General features: G+C 41.1%; 1 protein-coding gene and 1 long non-coding RNA gene across 2 annotated transcripts; both read right to left on the bottom strand.

Moving 5' to 3' along the window:
• Nucleotides 1-263: 263 nt before the first annotated feature.
• Nucleotides 264-3296, bottom strand: LOC135636767 (protein trichome birefringence-like 28). Its single transcript, XM_065148788.1, has 5 exons — nt 2516-3296; nt 2238-2409; nt 1934-2133; nt 1691-1846; nt 264-780 (listed from the first exon to the last, which is right to left on the bottom strand). The coding sequence occupies exons 1-5, from the start codon at nt 3058-3060 to the stop codon at nt 423-425; spliced, it is 1431 nt and encodes a 476-aa protein (XP_065004860.1). The 5' UTR covers nt 3061-3296; the 3' UTR covers nt 264-422.
• Nucleotides 3297-10641: 7345 nt separating this feature from the next.
• Nucleotides 10642-12869, bottom strand: LOC135636768 (uncharacterized). The gene is made up of 2 exons (XR_010496033.1): nt 12327-12869; nt 10642-10824 (listed from the first exon to the last, which is right to left on the bottom strand). It is a non-coding gene; the product is annotated as an uncharacterized LOC135636768 (long non-coding RNA).
• Nucleotides 12870-20309: the final 7440 nt, after the last annotated feature.

Here is a 20309-nt window from a genome sequence, read left to right on the forward strand (position 1 = left end):
ACTTTTAGCTACATGAGTCCAGAACGCATGTGACGCGCAAAGTCCGGTGTGGTGTGGTGGGTCTCACCGTTGCTGTCCACGTTCCATTATTTATTGGTGTGATGGAAATAAATTAGGCAGGTAGAACCGAACGCTACAGAAAAGGAACTCATCCTCGTTTCTTTTCTGAATGATGAAGGTTGGTCGGAGCTCAGTCACATCATCGGAACAACACCCTCCACTTTCACCGAATGCGCCCCCGTAAATAAGCTCAACACAAGAGATAATTAATTTCTCTCCCCTGATATATTTCCCTTTTTCTAACAACAACAGTTGAATCTTATCTTGTCGTCGAGCTTCGTGTCGAGTAAAATTTTGGATTTTTTTTCTCCGGCAATGGAAAAGAAATCAAAATGATAGAAAGAAAGAGGAGGCCTCGATCGTCAGTGGCGCGGGCGGGCGGAGAGGAGGCGGGTGAAGAGGACCTGGTTCCACGTGTCGGGCAGGCCGGGCAGGCACCAGTGGATGCAGTCGGCGAACTCGGCCGGCTTCGCCTGCTGCTCCGGCGTCAGCAGCGCCCCCTGCCGCACCGTGTACACCGAGGTATGGGCGTCCTTGCGGTACTCCGACATGGCCGTGATGTCGATGAAGGTGACCGGCACCCGCGCCGTCGACCCCGTCACTTTCTTTGCCAACGCGAACAGGTTCATGTCGGTGCCGACGGAGACTCCGGTCATGTTCTTTATCGGCAGCGTCTCCTTCGCACACTTGATCCCGTTCGGATTACCCCAGTCCGAGCTCCTACGCATCAGCAAACTCCAAATCAATTAGCTACAGAACCCTTTCATTCTCTATGCATTGCAAGAAAATAATCAACTCCCTGTCGCATGATCACCGAATAACGGTAAAGATGGGACAGCTGCATCACGCACCATTTGTGTTTTGCGTGCCTAATTAATCCCCCATGCCGAACATGATTCGTGCCACCAAATGCGCATGGCCCTCCACGGGTGGTAAACAGGTTTTCTTTACCGGGTTTCCTTCCATCACTGTTTCTCGTCAGTAAGAGTATCGATTACTGACTGCTAACGGAAGTTTAGAGACACCTCGTCACATCCAAGTTTAGAGACTTTGCAGCCGAGAATTTAGTGAACATGGTGACAAAGCCAAGTCAATCTTGTTTGCATCGAGACTGTTGTTTTGGTGTTCTTTATGGGGAAGGCCTATGTCGAGAAGGTCGTCCGGAGAGGTTAGGCAGCCGGACATCACGGTGGGCCGTGGGCACCGCTTGCTGACATTACGTTTCGGTTTGGAAGCTCTCGAGGAAACTTCGCTCGAACGCCACCGCCAATGTCACGCACAGTGACACCACTGTCTTCCTACCAGAATCAACGCACGGTGTTCCTACATTCCCCATCATCGAAGCCTACCCATGGTGCTACATGGAAAAACACGACGAAAACTCTGCTGCAAGATCTAGCTAGTACTAAATATTTTAACTCGTTCCCTTGCGGTATGTTCGATGGGGTCAACATGTCATCTCTGTTTCGAAGGAGGTGAGGCTGGACGAGTGCCTCACATTTTGATGTCTCAAACGGTAATGGGTCACGGGAGAAGGATCCCGTCCTTGTGCTGGACGCAGTGCAAATGGCATGGTTTCAGGAGATCCTAAGATGATGCTCGAACAAGAAGAATGCAAGGAGTTGCTTACTTGATGTGAAGAGGAGACGTGCTCATGAAGAACACCGACGACCGGTTGGGGTCCATATTTCGATCCAGCCATTTGGACAAGGTCCTCAAAACCGTCTCGTACGCGTCCCATCTCTCGACGTCATCGGTTTGTGTCCAATTCTTGGCCCCCGGACGCCTGCTCCCAAAGACAGATGATGGATGTAAGAACATGAAGCTAAATGCGACCGCAAGTGTGGCCAATCGACTGCTGCTGGTTACTCACAACACTTTTATCTTGCGAGTGTTCATCCACCAGATGTAGGTGTTGAACACCAGCACGTCCGCCCCTTTCCACTGCACAGCATGCTTCTCGATCGATTCGGCCTTGATGATCCTCACGTCGATGGTGTGGATGTTGGGGTCGTCGGAGTTCGACTCCACCAGGAACGGCGCCCAGTAGAACTCGATCGACGCGTCGTAGTCCTTGGGTTTTTCACAGTGGGAGACGGATCAGCCAAGAACACGATAGCCGTAGAGCGAGCTCAGCTTTGATGGATGCGGCGGAAGGATTGTAGTAGTAGTAGTACCTCTACCGTAAAGACGCTGCGGGAGCCGTCGACCCGACGGCTCCTCTTCTCCGGCGGTGTCACGGTCTGCAGGAGGCACACCAGGGACTCCCACTGGTTTCGGTTCATCGAATCGCCCACGAACATCATCCGCTTCCCCCGCAGCCTTTCCAGCAGCAGCCTCGGATCAAATCTGGCGAATCGAGAATCCTAACTTACCATCAGCCCAAATTAACCAAAACAGAGATGATGCCAAGAAGCTGATACGAGTCGAGATGGACGGTGTTCGGTGTACTGACTTGGGCAAGGAGCAGCCCTTGGGCTGCCACCGCCAATTCTGGTACATGACCTCCCGGCGGCCGTTCCGCAAGCACGACACCTGCTCCGACAGGAACTGGCACTGATCCTCCCGGTAGAGCGGATAATTGACGTCGTCGAACACCCACTCGCCACGCGACAGATCGCACGTGTCCGGCACGCTCACGGCCGCCATCTCGGCGCCGGCCGGCGGCCCCGGCCCCTTCCTGGGCTTCTCGTTCTTGGTCTGAGGCTGTTGACCAGGCGTCGAGCGATTGCTGCTACCGTGCTGCGTCTGATGGCGAAGGTTGACGCCGGAGAAGGCGTCGGGGGCGTCATCCTGGGTTTTGTACCGCGACAAGGAGTAGCCGGCGATGGCCTTGATGTCCTCGCTGTACATGACCAAGGCGAAGACGGAGATCGTCACCACGACGACGAAGATCGGGAGGTTACCGCCTTTTCTGACGTAGGATGCCGCGAGCTTTGCGACCGCGACCGACGACTCCGGCGGCGGGCCGAGCGGGGATTTCCGGCGAGGGGTGTGCATGGTGCTTCTCCCAGGTGTTGGATCTGGAGGAAGTAGGGGAAGGGGAGATGTCAGGGTGGGTAGAAAAGCAAAGGCTTATGGCTCCAGAAGTGAAGCTCTCATTTGGTAAGAGGGAGGATATGCTACTTGGACAAGCCTGCCTTTCCTCCGGCCTTCACGTCTACAAGTTGGAGAGGCAGCAATAGCGAAGGAAGCAGCTGGGCCAGTGCTTTAGGTGTTTGATGGAGAAACCTGAGTTGGAGGTCAACCAGCTATCACACCTTAAATCTATTTTGTCAACATTTGTGGGCTTTCATCACATGAATCATATTTTTTTCCTATTCTGTACTATTTTTTCTTTAATGTTTTCCTCGGAGGAAAAAATATATATATTTTGGTGAGCATAATAAGCATATGTTTAAGAAGTGCGATCAATAAGGTGTATTCATGTAGTCATTTACTCACTATAATGAAGTAGTGTGGACTGCTGGGAACGAAGCGACTCCCCCATTTCAGATCCATGGAAAGAAACCTAATCAATACCCCAGTGGAGTCTCTCCCATAAAGAAGAAGAGGGGCAACGCAGCACTAGGCAAAAGTTCGGTTGACCATGTGGACAACGAATGATTGCTTGCGAGCGAGCACACAGAAAAAGAAACCTAACGGGAACAGAGACGGGCAACAAAGACAAAGCACAATGGATGACCACAGCTCCCTCTCTCTCTCTCTCTCTCTCTCTCTCAGACACACATACGCTCTTCATCCAGATGGGTTCCATCTGCCACTTGAACGGAGATGCCCCCACAGCCTCCGGAGAGTTGCCGATTAATACTGTCACGGGATGACACGACGAAGACAGGCATGTCAGAGTGAGTGGTATTTCGGCAATACAAAGAATAACGAGAAGCAATGTACCACCAGCGACGTGATGGCAAAAGCAGGTCGAATATTATACTATCAGACAGCTGTGTTTTGCCAATACGAGTTCAGTCGGGAACCATGCACGGCAGAAGACAGCATAAACAATTGGCACCATTCCGCAGCCGACAAGCCCTACACTTGCGATCTGATCTGGTCACAGTAGGGCCTGGTGCATTGAATATTTAGAACATATGAGCATTTGATTTGATTCCCTCCTCTGTTCCAATGCAGTGACTCGTTCACTCTTAGAAATCCTCAATGCTAATTGACCCACCCAACCTTTGGGAAAGTCTGTGGACCACCTCTGCATCCTTTTTACTAACTTGTAGGGGCAGCAGGGCAAGTGCTCGTGGTGTTCATGCGCTTCCCGCGAGAAGCTTGCATATTCAAGTGCTCGGATTCCCAAACTTGTACGAATTTGTGGCACTGTTACTCTCACTTGCTCTCTAAACCTTCTATCCTAGCGGATAGCGGTGCTCGATGACCGAAGACAGTAGGTTGTACCAGAAAAAGAGAAAAGAAAGAAAGCAACAAAGCAGATGCCTCTGATGTTAGGACGATCTGCAGGCTGCTGAGGGGCCATCAGAAAAAGTCTTGAATTACTATTGCCTCTTACAGAGTAGAGAAAACTCACTTCATGTATTTGTGTTTCTAGCCTACTGTTGGTGGAAAAGAAAAAAAGAAAAAAGAATAATGGGGTCTGCTTGTTTAAAACTGAAACAAGAGAAACTGTGTAAGATTATAGTTAGAGTTGAGTCAAAAGTCATACCAACGGGAGAGCCCAGTGAACCTCTTCTTGGGTTTTTTGTGCCACGGTTGATGAGATCAGACTGCATTTTGTCTTCTCCTGTGAATCTTTTCCTATTCAGAATCTTTCATCACATGTCCTGCGGAAGGCACAAGAGATCATATAGCTTTGTGAGTGAGACGACTGCAAGGTTTACAAGCAAGCGGGATACCGAAGGGCACAGCAGGAATAAGTGGGCCACTCCGACCTACCCCGTGCCAACTGCTGTTTAAATCCTCCAAGGAGTACACGTTCCTTTATGGTCCACAGCATCACATAGAGAACTTTGTAGCCTTCTTCTTTTATACTCATATAATCCTAAGGAGTGAAGATATAGAAAGGGAAACATCAGTATTTATCATACCTGTCTTCTGGTAATCTCTTGTCGTATCTGAATAAAGATTATCTGCTTCGATAGTCTGTGCAAGTAAATCTTCTGCTGCAACTATTGTTGGAAAAAACACTCTTGCACTACTAAAGTACCATTGCTGAAGATGAATCATAGCAAACTATGCACTTGGATTGGTGAGCTCGGAGGTCCTATATCATTTAGTCTTTCTTTCTGTTTCTTTCCCCCCTTCTTGTCTTCATCTGTCGATTGCCAAGCAATTGTTGTGTTTGTTTTCCTCCTACCTCCTTTCTTCATCTGTCATCTCGAGAGCCATTGTCCTTTCTATTCTCCCACATTTCTCGTGGATTCTTCTATTCTCCATCGTTAACCAACTTGACATTAATCCATACCAAGGTTAAGATAAGATTGCCTAAAGCATAAGATACTCAAGATATACTCATTTGCAAGGGTCAACTTAGACCTTAACCTCGTGTAGTTCACAAATAACTTACACAGCAAAAAAAAAAAAAATTATAAAGACGAACGTGTAGATAATATGTCATCGTCGCTACAAAAATGGCAAGATAACTAGGATCACAAGCAACACAAAGCAACCAATTTTTATTAGACACAAAAGACTCTCAAAGATGGGTTGAACAAGCGCACACAAAAGGGGTTTTGAAGATAAATGCAGACCTAATGTTCACCTAGCACTCTTGTCGAACATAAAACAGGCACACTAAAAACATTACATCACCCCTTAAACATATACCCAAGACCCTATCAGCCCTAGTGCCACCAGGGGTTCCAAAGGGCTGAGATACTTAACGTTTTGTATCGCAAGACTATCAATTAGAAATCAACCCGTGGCACACAAGAACGAGACTATTTTGGGCTATTTTCCCCTTTCGAGTGACGTCGCACGACCAGAAACATTTCTGAGTTTTACATGATGAAAACACAAAACAAAAACACTAACAACAAACAAAAATGAGGCTGACAGTAGTGTATCTAGCCCAATACATGCTGTCTATGATAAATCACTTGAAAACACCACAATCAATGAATAACAAAAATCGAAAACCATCTTGGACAAGTGACGAACACCTTGACTGCATTGTTCCATAATATTCTCATTCACTTATTCCTTTTCTTTAACGCCCTCATCGAAGCCTCCTTATACGCTGAAAATTGATCATCCTAATTGCAACTTATTTTTCAGCTTCTATTGAGTCATCAATTTCGATCCACCTACTTTGTTGCAACTCGCCATTTAGCTTTGCCTTGCAGAACTTGAAGCGTCTATGGCCTTCTCCCATGATGTTTGCCCCTTGCATCTTTCGTTTGAAGGAACTCCCAACCATTGTAGAGCTCCAGTACATAGGTGGTGAGGAGAATTGAGTTGCTTTTATTGGATTCACTCAAATCCCTCAAGTTAGACTCTTTGCTCCAAGGTAGTTACTCAACTCCACCCACTCTTCATCGTCACACTTCTAGAGTGTTGGAAGTGTTACTCGGACCGTTTCACCCTTGTAGTGTGCTTAGGTGATAACTTTGGTCGTGCCAACGAGATCATACACACCCCATCTGCAGCTAGAATTGTGCTCTCCCCTCTAGAGCACAAGTTTGGTCAACGCTCGGAAGACGCACCGCTAAGGTACCATGCTTCATCCTCTGATGTTTATGGTCTTCACTTCGATGCTTTATCAACCAAGTTCTTCTTGGACTCGAGGTCATTGCAATGCCTTGCCTTTACTGATCAATTGCTTCAGCACACCTTATGACTTGAGAAGCATTTCCCTTATGATCTCCCGCCAATTAGATTGCAACTTTTCAATATAGTTACCATCGTCCGCTTGTTGCAGGGCCTCTGCTAACTCTGATTCTTTAGTCGTTTGCATGACATTGATGATCGCTCACCTAGTCTTGTCTCTTGAAAGCACCATATTACCCATGAGCGAAGATAAGTTATGGAGTAGTCTATCATCCAAGAGCTTGTTTGAGAGGTCTCGAAGATTCTCTCACTCTAGAAATGATATCCAACATGGGCAGTTGACTAGATCTTTGACTCTTTCAAAGTTCGAACTGCCATTCCACCTTGCACCCTTGTGGAAAGGGTTTTGGTAACCTAGTTGTTGGCACACCAACATATTCTTCAAGTGCATTCATCTTGATGCTCTTACCCGGTGCTAAGGGCTTATGACTCCAGCTACATCGCTATGGGATTAGTCAGGTTTTCCCACCTTGATTCTTTCATCACTTACATAGCTAAGAGTATATGTCATTCAAAGCTTCCTTCGAAGCTTTCTTCGAAAGTGCCACCATATATGAAGAGTCATCGTCTATCAGAAAAAGAGTTCAAGAATGAAATGGGTACTGCTTTCGCCTCTTGTAGAAACTCCACACCAAGAAAGACTCAGAAATAATCTAAGGGAAACACCATGAAGTTGGTTATACTACTCCAATCTCCAATCTTGATGTCCACTCCCTTTGCCAATCTAGAGATAAGCTTCGCCTCCGAATTAACTTTTTTTATACAGCTTGGACTCTTCGCCAGCTTAAATCCGAGTCGCTTTGCCTCTCGATCTGCTATGAAGTTGTGTCTGGCACCTGTGTCCACCATTGCGCGAATCACCTTCCCCTTCAACTTGATGTCCACGAACATCAATGGGTTGTCATATGCCTTTGCCTCTTTCCATGTTGCCTCTAACTGCTCTCTCACTTGACCTTGTAGTGCATTCAGCAATTGCACTGCCCTAATGCGATATCCTTATGGCGATTTGTTGTCATTGCTCAAATCCAACAAACTCGAGCTTGAATAATCAGTGTTCTTTAGCCCCTGTTTAGGTTTGTCCCCGACTTCACCTCGCAATGAGTTTAACAAACGCACATCTCCTATACGAGGTCTTGACAATGAATTGTCGCTATTCAAATGCGAAACCTCCTCGAGCTAGAAGATTTTGCCCTTCTTCGTCCGGAAAGAAGCCACAAGCACATTAAGCACCTCCTTCGTTGCGACCATTCTAACATTAGATGCTTTCCAACACACAAAAGACATTTGCTGGAGTTCAAGACGTTCCCTTTGAGTCCATGTCTCGTCGAAGCACCTTTCTTCTTCGAGTCCTTCCATCAAAAAGATTTTGGAGATCCCTTCTCCAGTGGATACTTCTTTTTTGGGTCGTCTTTGTAGAGAAATCTATGAGTCATTCTTCCTTGACAATTAAACCTGCTAGCTCCCAAATATTCCAACGATGTAACTCTTGTTGAGCCAAGGGTTTCAAATCGCTGAGGAAGTAGAAAAGTTTGTCTTTCTTAGACATATCTTGAATGTCTAGAATCAGTGCAGAAAACTCTTTCACAAAATCTCAAATTGTAGAGGTCTGGTGAAGTTGCCGCAACTTCCATCATGCAACGAACTCGATGTTCTCTGGCATGAATTGAGTTCACAACTTCCACTTTAATACATCCCAAGTGTCGATGTTATAGCGGCCTTGATGTATTTCTTCCCACCATATGCACCACGACAGTTTTGCATCACTAATGAGATACATCATCACTAACAACACCTTGGAATCTTTTGATTCGGGTTGGGTCGCTCTAAAGTATTGTTCCATATCGAATGAAAGTTTTCTAACTTCTTAGCATCTCGAGCACCCACGTACCTATGCGATTCAGGAGCCCTTACTCTTGATTAGAGATGATCGCGAGACATTCTGCTACTCAAATTCATTATTCATAGCTTGCATGAGTACCGACACATGAGCCCTCAAGTCCCTTACTTGCTCTTGTAAGTATTGCATGGACTTCTTTCGTGTCATCTGTCAACCTTTCGACTCGAATCTCCAGTTGATCCAATCGAGATTCCAACTCTTTTTAGACATACTACCATCTCTTGAAAAGCTCCCCGTTTCCATAGAGCTCCACCAACTTTTGATTGACAATGTTGAGCTGCAACTCCAACTCTGCCACTTTCTTTGGTGTTTCTATGTCATTCAGGCTGCCCTTCAACTTGTGCCTCTTTTATGTGAGAGAACTCTTGCGGTGTGAGAACATCACTGCAAATGCCATGCTCTTCTTGAGAAGCTTTGCTAGTTGTCACACAAGTGCTCAATCCATTTCTCTCAAATGACCATGCATTACTGTTGCCCATCTTGTATAGTAGTGCTAGTTTTGGCAAGCTGCCCTGCCATGGAAATCCAATGTTAGCTTAACCAGCTTTGATATCACTTTGTCATGTCCTTAGTTGAGATTGCCTAAAGCATGCGAATCTTAAGCAATACTCGTTCGCAAGAGTCAGCCTAAAACTCAACCTCATACACTCCACAAAGGACCTACATAGCAACGAAAAGGTTACAAAAGCAAATATGCAAGTAATACACCACAATCGCACATGAAAAGAGCAAGATATCTGGGATCATAAGCAATATAAAGCAACCAGCTTTTATTAAACATGAAAACCTCTCGAAAAGGGGCAAATAGGCACACACAAAGGGGGTTACGAAGGTACATATAGGCCCAATATTCACCTAGCACCTTCGCTGAACATAAAGCAAGCACACTAAAGACATTGAATCACTCCTTAGACATATACCCAAGGCCCTAACCGCCTTGGTGCTACCCAAGAGTTCCAAGGTTTTGAGACAGCTGATGTTTCGCATCGCAAAACCGTTAACCACAAATTAGCCCATGGCACATGGAAAATAGAGTTGTTTTGGGTTATTTTCCCCTTTGAGCGATGCTAGACACCCAAAAAAGTTTCTGAGTTTTACATGATGAAAACACAAAACAAAAACATTGACAACAAATAAAAATAGGGCTAAAAATAGTGTTTTCTACCCAGTACATGCTGCATATGACAAAACACTTGAAAACACCGCACATAACGAGAAGCAAGAACCAAAAACTGTCTTGGACAAGTGTCGAACATCGTGACTGCATTGTTCCATGACATTATTCCATACCAAATTTAAGACCATGCATCAGGTTAGTCCTCTTGCACATTCTTACAACCAAGGATTGAAATATCGTATCGTACCGAAGTTTCGACATTCTTTCGATACGGTACAATATATCGAGTGGTATATAACTCGGTATACCGTTCGGTGTGTGTATATATATATATATATTATTTATATATATAATTTTAAAAAAATATACGATGTCGCCTTTATATATATTATTTATTTATTTATTTATAAAAAAAAAAAACTCGCCCAGTAGCTAGCGGTCCGCATACCGATTTATTGTCGGACCGATACGTACCGCTCAGTACGAGCGGTATCATTCGAAACTATATACCTTGCTTACAATCTCCTCCTCTTTCTCTCCTCGTCTATTAGGTCTGTGCCAACTGATATGATTCAATTTCCATGTATTGGCAATGCCATTACGTATCACGTCTGAACTAGTCTGACGAGCAATCAGTACAGGTCTCATAATGAAATTTGAAACCTTGGCTTAAGAATTGGAACATTATTTAAGCAAGCAAGCATGCAAACTTTGAAATAATACCCTTCTTATTTGACGCTTTCGTCCCCATCCCGCAAGAAATAGAAAGATTCAATTGAAAATTGAAGCAATTTGATGATTTAAAAAGGCCAAATGAAAAAACCTTGGCCATAAGGTCTACATATCACATTTATGCTTACACAATTTAAATGGACCCAAGCATACTTGCCTTCTTAGAAGATTAAAATTTGATCGCTCTCTTGCCAGCATGATCCCTCTTGTCAGCAGGAGAATTCCCCTGTTTCAGTGAGGGAATATCTACAGATTTGTTGTGGGTGTATAAAGCAGCAACTCACATGAAACCACCAAAGGAATGTCTAATTGCATTTCACAGTGAACTACATACACTGAGCATATAACAATAAACAAACGGTAAAACTAACAAAAACTGTCACCAAACAGAAACATATTTCTAACCTAATGAGCCAGAGGCAGCATAATACTATAATGACATCCCCACAGAGCCCGTGCTTATGTTACATTCTGTTTCCAAAATACAGAACCTAAATCCTTAGATGAGGTAAGAAATAGATGAATGGTCATGACTCCTAGCTATGGTAGCTGCTATGGCTTTTTGAATCTACATATTTTTGTCTTAAACAGCTTAAAGATACATTTTGTTTGGAGATATGAATTAACATGAAATTGCTGCAAGCAAATGTTTTCTGTTCGCTTAAGTGAGGCAGAAGCTGCCATTAGCAGCTAGCCAGGCTGTGTTGTCAGCACATCATGTTGTCCCTCCAAGGCATCAGTAGAATAATACTATTCCTATTTAGGATGTAACAGAGGACCAATGCAAAATTCATGACCAAAATGTTTTGATTCATCCAGCATATGGATATGTTTGGAGCAACTTGCTAAAATGATGTAACCAAGGGTAGCTTATTATAATGGGTGAAACATAATTGGCATAATAGTTAAACTCCTTGTTTACTATTTCACTAGTCACTTATGATTGTTCATATATAAAAGAAATTTAAATTCTTTATGCATATTTCAGAAAAATAAATGGGAATTGAAATCTTAAGCAATTACCCAAGTTATACAAGAAAGATTTCATGGTTTAGCATATAGATTCCAACAGTCTGTACAGACGTTGTTAGAGGGTATGCCAGCATTGATGAATCTTGGGGAATAAGGTCAAAAGTCACCAAAGCTTTTGAGCAATTTATACCTGGACTGCTTTATAGACCATACCAAGGCACACCAATTAGCATGTACATATTTCACATAATAACCCATGATAAGAGAAGGGGGTCCGAGAACTCATTGTCCATAGAGCAAATTTGTGGGAAACCCCGTCCCAACATGGACAATTGGTCAAAGAAAGAATTTAATTGTCATACACGAACGTCCACAATTTTACAAGCTTAAGTCCCTTGGATCAGCATCTGATATCTATAAAATGATGCTATTGGTCGAACTATCACCAGTATCTTTTGATTTCTACTGATCTAGGAAGTTCCGGGGAGTATCCCATATAATTTTCGACTTTAGAAAAGCATTTTAATGACTGTTGGCCTATGAACAAGAATGATCAACAGTTCAGTATGTGATTGCAATGTCATTGATTATTGGTGCTTCCTTTCTTCTTAATGATCTTATTGGAGGCATGTCAATGATGAAAAAGTCGGCCATCCTACCAACCCAAACTCTCTATCCATCCATGATGCTAAACAATTTAAATCTGCAGAATCATTCACCTAACCAGCAGAAGGGTAAAAGATCTGATAATCTTACCTCAACATATGATGCCGAAAGCTCCTCCTTTGCTGCTCCTCTTTTTCGTTAACCTCAATATTCCCCCGACACTCGACCTCCGCTTCTTCCTGCCCAAATTCCACACTTTCTTATCCCGGACCTTGTACAATATTTCCTTCCTAAAGATGACCTTCTCCAGCTTCTGGCCGGGCAGGCAGTATCGATGTTGGACTCCCGACCGTCCCAGCTTCCTCCCACACCTTCGTGCAGCTAATCTTGGCCTCGGCGACACCGTCGTCCGCGATGGAGGGCGAGGAGGCGGCCGGAGGGGCACGGCAGCCATCGGTGGTGGATGAGGCCGCAGGGGATGCAGACACTAGGGTTTGGCTGCTTCGCCACCGGCTGGCCCCCTGATAACGAAAAGCTCGGCGAGGATGCCACATCGAAGATCGAAGAGCCGCTGCCGCTGCTCTTCGGCAGAGAAAAGACACGGAAGGAGGCTACTACGATAGCAGGCTTTGATTCGTAAGAGACAGAGATCGCCGAAAGTGGTTCAACATTTTCCGCTTAACGTTCGGCTCGAACAATTGACACGGCGACCATTATTGGATTCGGTTCGGGTAATCGGGTCATTATGGTACCCTTTACGCAATCTCGTTGACGCGAAACCCGTTTACACCCACCGTCTGGTTACAAAACGGACTAATTAAGTATTATCTTTCGTAATTAGTTATCTTTAATATTTTTATTTTTATATTTTTTAAAAATATATATTAATATTTTTATAATTACGAAAATAAAAATATTTAATTTCGTCTCTATTTACGTCTCCTAATAGAAGATAATGTACATGTTATCTATCACATACAAAAATAATTTTATTATTTTTATCATTTAAAAGATATTAATTTTTTTTAAAAATAGTTTCAGTAAAAACTTTACTACCTTTTATCGATTCACCATAATCTTTTTAGATGCTTAGGTATCGTTGTTCTACTTCGCCAATGACACGATATTGATGCTTTCCATCTAAAATTTGTTTTATTCCGATGGATGATACAACGATGCTTTGCTTCGCGTTTGCACCATCGTCGAGTATTTCCATCATCGGCAACATCCATTAGACGAGGATTCAGATAACATTTGATGTTGTCGATGGATTCGTCAGCATTGGACCTAACACTTTCTTTCTTAGTACTTACGTAGGCTATCGATATGAATATTGGAGACTATGTAGTATCTTATCTTGCATAACCACAATATATAATGTATATATTAAGTGGCTTCGAAGCAGACAATTACGAGAGGAGCTAAACCATCTCATGTTACTCTGTATGGTTCTCTTGCTCGAACTAAGCAGTGGATGCGATGATGCCAACTTGGTGTTGATGCCTTTGACCAGAGCAACTCGATCGACTCCGCCTTTGGGTTGCCTCCATGGGCGAGAGGCACACCGAGAGGGGCAAGAAGTGGTGGCACTGAACAAAGGAGGAATCTCCGAAAGTAAAGAGAGGACTAAAAGCTTCGGACAAAGCCATGGATGGACTTGCAGTTTCGTCTCCCAGGATGACTGGGTGTATTCAAACACAGCTTTCTTCTGCCGCTGAGTGCTCTTCTGGAGAGCCATCATTGAAGGCTGGAACTCTGCCTGTCGTTGAACTTTGCAGTACTAATCACCTTTTAATTCTATGTTGAAAAGGATAATGCATTTAGCACATAAGACAATAACCATTAGAGCTCAGGTTCACTGCAGTGAATGTGATTGCACTTTCTTCATCGTTAGTGAAGAAAGAAGCATTTAGGGGTATGGCAGAAAAGAAGCAAGACTTGATGTTGTCTTGATATTTATGTTACTTGTCTTGTTGACATGTATAGTGTTTTTGGCAGATAGAGATTTGTATTCAAAAGCATAGCTCATATATATATATATATATGGTGATTATAATAGGATCTTCTTTTCTTTCATGGGTTTATGTTAGGATTCCTTAATTTTATAAATTCGATATTTATTTTTATTTTTTATTTATTTTTTTAGTTATGGTATGTGTTTTTGAGTTTTTCTTAATTATATTAGGACTCTAAATTAGGAATAGATATTTTTATTTATTTCGTTTGTTAGAATTTTTACTATGGATTGAATAATTATGTGTAATACTGCTAATAAATATAACTCAAAGTCTTTGATCAAGTTACAGGTTGATCCCCTCAAAGCGATTAAATTCCTATATATTTTCTTAGATAAAGTCTTAAGATTTTACCATATAGTATTGTAGAGTAGAGTTCCTAAAGTTTTTACGGTATTTTCTCATTATTCCTAAAGATCTTGTGATGTTTTCTCAATGTTACCTCAATTTCCTCTCCGACGTTGCCATAGGCCCCGACACCTTCAATGCCAAGTAAATAGTGCTCATGCCCTTGACCCAAAATAAAAAAAATAAAACTTAGGAATTATAAATCTGCAATAATTATTAATAATTATATGGAATCCCAATTTGAAGCCTTGGAAATAAAAATTAAGAATAGATTGTAATAAACTCTCAATGATTTTAAAAAGAGTTTGCTTGAGAGTTTTAGCAAAAGTCAACAATATGAAAGTTTAGTTTTTACCAATAAACAACTACGTCGATAAAGTCATAGAAAGATTACTAAGAGTATGATAATGGCTAGAATTTCTTAGATAAGAAGATGAAAATCCAATCAGTTGGATTTCTATAGATAACTTTGATAAGGATTTTTTTCTCTGTTCACAAAACTCTATAACATTCTAAAATAAAAATAACTTTAATCTAACTAGATGATGATGTTATTTAATGGTATAATTGGTATGAAACTTGTCATGGAGCTCCCTCGTGGGAGTAATTTAAGAATGAGCTTTTTATTCATTTTCGACCATCCAAATATGAAAATATTGATGGACAGCTTGCTAAGATTCGCTAAACTTCTACTATATTAAAGTATTAAAATCAATTTAAACAACTATCAAATCGGGCTAAAGATTGGTCTGAAAGAAAATTGATGAGATTTATCCATTATGTCATAATTCATACATTCATTATGAAGTTAACCTTATACTATGACAGTTGTAATTTCTTTTACATGATTGCATGAAGAAAAATAAACATGAAAAATCATCGAACTATGAGTGTTAATAAACAAGTGAGTAGTAAGTCAACTACTCTAATCATTCATAATCGGAATATTAATACTAGAAGACTGATCGAAAAGGAACTCAAGAAATAATTAGCAAATGATTTGTGCTGACATTATGATGAAAAGTAGAGTAGAGAGCATAATGCAAACAAGAAAAACATTTGATGATTAAATCAATTGAGGAGGAACCATATATTGAGGCTGTAGACTCTAATTACGAAGATATTGATAATGATAAGATTATTGAACCTTTCGCATATGTTGTATATGCATTAACTAGTTATTTTAATCCTCAATTTATAAAAGTTAAAGGGTTTTTGAAATATCAGTCGGTTACTATTTTGATTAATACTAGTAGCACCAATAATTTTATTGATAGCAAGGTTGTTGTGCGATTGGCCTATCACATTAAACGTTATGATAAGTTCAAGGTAAAGGTTGTTGATAGATGAATTTTATCTTGCGATAATAAGTATTTCAAAATAAAACTTGTTACGTAGGGTCAATAATTGCTCATGGATTTTTTCTTATTGCCATTGGACGACTACGAGGTTGTGCTTCGAATTGAGTGGCTATTAATTTTGAATGATATCTTTTAGAATTTTTTTAAATTAATTATGAAAATTTTTATCAATAGAAAGCAAGTGATCAGGAAAAGCATAGCAGTAAAGTCACAATTATTACTAGTCATATAATGGTCACAACTATTACTAGCGAGATGGTTATTTGAAAGGTACACCATGGATTTTTTTGTACAATTACAAAGCAATAAAAAGGAAATTACAATACCTAAACAAGATGAAGTGTTTAATCATTGCTCCGAGAATTTATGGATATATTTGCAAAACTACAAGCACTTCCACCTCTTCGATCACATGATCACTAAATTCCTTTACTACATAGGAGTGCACTAACTAATGTTTGACCCTATCCATATCTATACTTTCAAAAGATAGAGATAGAGAAAATCATTAAAGAGATGCTTTAAGTATGAATTATAAAGGCTAGTGTTAATCCATACTCCTCTCCAGACTTATTAGTAAGAAAAAAGGATAGTTCTGGGCAGATGTGTATCGATTATCGAGTATTCAATAATATTATAGTAAAAAACAAGTATCATATTCAATGAGTTATTTGACGAATTGAGAGGTGCATAAGTTTTTACTAAATTAGATTTACGATCCGACTATCACCAAATTTGTGTACATGAAGATGACATTTATAAAACTACTTTTAGAATACATGATGGTCACTATGAATCTTTTGTTGGGAAATCTTGGGAGCGATATCACATGCACACCAATTCTTAAATACATGTTCGTCATAATGCGAAGATTGATGCATGAAATCCATGAAACTTAAAACTACGTATAAGATAAATTATGTTACCTAGGGAGATCGTATATCCTTAAATTCTTGTAGATCTCTAGGAGAGGGTGAAGGAGGTCAAGTGCCCTCCTCTCTAGCGGTGATCCATACAGTATGGCTACGACGATGCTCCTCAAAACTCTAGGCCTGCTTTGAGATCGAGAGGGGGAGGAGAATATGAGAGACAAGCAAAAGGCTTAGCCTATGAACCACTAATTCTCTCTTATTTATAGAGGTTCCCTATCAACTTAACTTTAATGGATCCTCCCCTATTGGGTATTCGATCTCCATCCAACTACTCAAGCCTCTTAGATTAGTGGATCTCAATACAATAATCTATCATGGGTTCTTATTGGATCTCATCCATAGGATCCAATAATTTATGGACTTATTGAATATCTAATAAGATAGGGGCTCCGATAGATATCTCATATTTGAACCTCTACTAATTATAACGTCTATCATATGTGTGTGACCCTCTAGGCCCACTATCGAGCTAGTCGTGAGTCATACCTGTCAGAACTTCTTCTAGCTCAATGAATTATTATCTCCATAATAATTCACTTGACTTGTCGACTGCGGACATATTAGGCCACTATGTCGTAGTCCCCAAACGATATAGGGGAATCTAATCCATTGGTCATATCAGTTCTCAGTTACCGTGTATCTTGTTGTAAATTTTTTGGGGGCGACATTACATGCATAGCAAAAGAACAGAAAACAAAATCCCCAATTCCCTAAAGATTTGTTCGTCGTCATACAAAAATTGGTACATAAAAATTTGCAAAATAGAAAACTGTGTATAGTAAAGATTGTGTTACCTAGGGAGATCGTATATCCCTAAATCATTACAGAGATATGTGTGTGTATAGTACGTCATACCTATCGGAACTCCTAGCTTAGTGAATTATTATCTCTATAATAATTCACTCAACTCATCGACTGCAGACGTACTATGCCACTACGCCGTAGTCCCCAAACGATACAGGGGAATCCAATCCATTGAATATGTCTGTCCTCAGTTACCGTGTACCTATAGTCTCTCATATATCTAATATCCTAGAGATTGTATACCAGATATGGTGCTGTCAGACCCATATGGTTTCTACTTAAGTCTCGCTCTAATCGGATTCTCCTATAGAACTCTTTCTCTCTCAATCTGAATGACCATAGCTAAGGATTTGTTTGAGCAAGAACACATGAGACATTCCTCTCATGACACTGAGAGTGGATGATCCTCTATCGACACTCAATAGCCCTTGTAAGGTTGACTACCACTCCCGAAGACCGACTATGCTAGATTTGAGACATCCAAACCTATAAGTCTTGTATCAAAGAATAGAACACTTATATAAGACATCATTGGTGTCTCAAGTCTAAGGACTATATACACCACTGGGATTACGGAATCACTGTCTAACAATAAGGTATCATCAACCATCCAGGATTTCGTAAGTGGATCAATCAGTGAACTCATTCTCTAATGAGCATATATATTATATCCCTAATGTCCCCACATGAGTAACTATGATACTAGTTGCATTCATCATATAGACGGGTATACAACACACTAGTTTGGTTGGTTATCTCGATGTTCCTCTCGAGTAACCTATGACCAAAATTATTTAGGATCTGTGTTTAAAGGCGAATCGATCTCATTATCGTGATCTCATCACGATCTGATTCCCATTGCACAGATCCAAGGACATTATAATATATACATACATATATGCAATAGTCAATATAAAGTGATAAAATATCAAAATATAATAAGCAAAACGATTTCATGTTAAGTCGCATATGCCATCACTCACGTGATTAGCTAGTTGGGTACCTATGACTAGCAATCTCTCACTTGACCTAAAGTCAATCACATATGTGTCTGATCTCTATCAGACCCTTATGATACTTAAAGACAATTTGAGACAACGGTTTTGTCAATGGATTTGCAATGCTATCTTCGGATGGAACTCTTTCCACTACTATATTTCTTTGGGTCATGATCTCTCTAATAAGCTGGAACGTCCTTAGAAAACTTCTGATAAGACATGGATTCCCTTATTTGAGTAATCATCTCATAGTTATCGCAATATAAGGGAATCGACTCCTTGCTATCTGGCACGACTCCCAGATATGTGATTAACTTCTTCATCTAGGCTCCCTCATTTATTGCCTCTACTATAGTAATGTACTTCTCCTCTACGATTGAGTCAACAGTAGTATTTTGCTTGGAACTCTTCTAGCTTACTACTAATCAATTCAGGGTAAACACATACCCTGAATTTGACTTACTATCATCGAAATCGAACTGGAAACTTGAGTCCGTGTAGCCTTCAATCCTAAGACTACTATCTTCATATACTAGTAAAAGATCCTTAGTCCTTCTCAAGTACTTAAGGATATACTTTACTACTTTCCAATGCTCCAAGCCTGGATCCACCTGATACCTACTCGTGACACTCAGAGCATGTGCTATATCAGGTCTGGTACATATTATAACATACATGATAAACCCTATTACTGATGCGTAGGGTATTCTATCCATGTTCGCCCTTTCTTCAAGAGTCTTTAAGGATATACCCTTAGAAAACGATATCTTATGTCTCATCGGTACGAGACCTCTCTTGAAATTTTTTATGTCAAACCTTTTGACAATGATGTTTGTGTACCTAGATTGGGACAAGCCAAGCATCCTCTTAGATCTATCTATATAGATCTGAATCCCCAAGATATAGGATGCTTCCCCTAAGTCCTTAATGGAGAAGTGTCTAGATAACCAAGCTTTTACTGTAGATAGCATTCCTGCATCATTCCCAATGATCAGGATGTCATCCGCATATAACACCTAAAAGGTGATAGCACTCCCAATTACCTTCATGTACACACAAAAAACTCATCTTCATTCTTAACGAAGTCATAAGATCTGATTGCCTCATCAAATCTTATGTTCCAACTTCGAGAAGCTTGCTTTAGTCTATAAATAGATTTAATAACCTGCATACCTTATCTGGGTAGTCCTTGGACATAATCCCTCAGGTTGTATCATATACACCTCCTCCTCAAGGTTCTCATTGAGAAATGCAATTTTCACATCTATCTGTCAGATCTCATCATCATAGTATACTGCAATAGCCAATAAAATTTGGATGGACTTTAGCATGGCTACGAGTAAGAAGGTTTCATCATAGTTAATACTTTACCTTTGACGATACCCCTTAGCCACTAGCCTTGCTTTATAGGTCTCTACATTTTCATCTACTTTGATATTTTTCCTAATGATCCACTTGCAATCGATGAGTACAATACCCTCTAGTGCATCAACTAGGTTCCAAACCTTGTTGGAGTACATGGAATTCATCTAAAAATTCATGGCTTCTTGCCACTTCCCAGAGTCTATACTCATAATAGCCTCATCGTTGGTCTGATGATCAAAATCCTCAATATTCTCTCCTCTAATATATATCACAAATCTCTCAAGAAGATAGGATACTCTGTCGGACCTAT

This window comes from Musa acuminata, chromosome BXJ3-4 (assembly GCF_036884655.1).
Source record: "Musa acuminata AAA Group cultivar baxijiao chromosome BXJ3-4, Cavendish_Baxijiao_AAA, whole genome shotgun sequence".
NCBI classification, from domain to species: domain Eukaryota; kingdom Viridiplantae; phylum Streptophyta; class Magnoliopsida; order Zingiberales; family Musaceae; genus Musa; species Musa acuminata.

Coding starts and splice junctions, on each gene's coding strand:
- LOC135636767 (XM_065148788.1), bottom strand. CDS start 3,060: ATGCACACCCCTCGCCGGAAATCCCCGCTCGGCCCGCCGCCGGAGTCG. Junction 1,847..1,933: donor ACTCGCAAGATAAAAGTGTT/GTGAGTAACCAG, acceptor CTTTGGGAGCAG/GCGTCCGGGGGCCAAGAATT. Junction 781..1,690: donor ACGTCTCCTCTTCACATCAA/GTAAGCAACTCC, acceptor GCTGATGCGTAG/GAGCTCGGACTGGGGTAATC.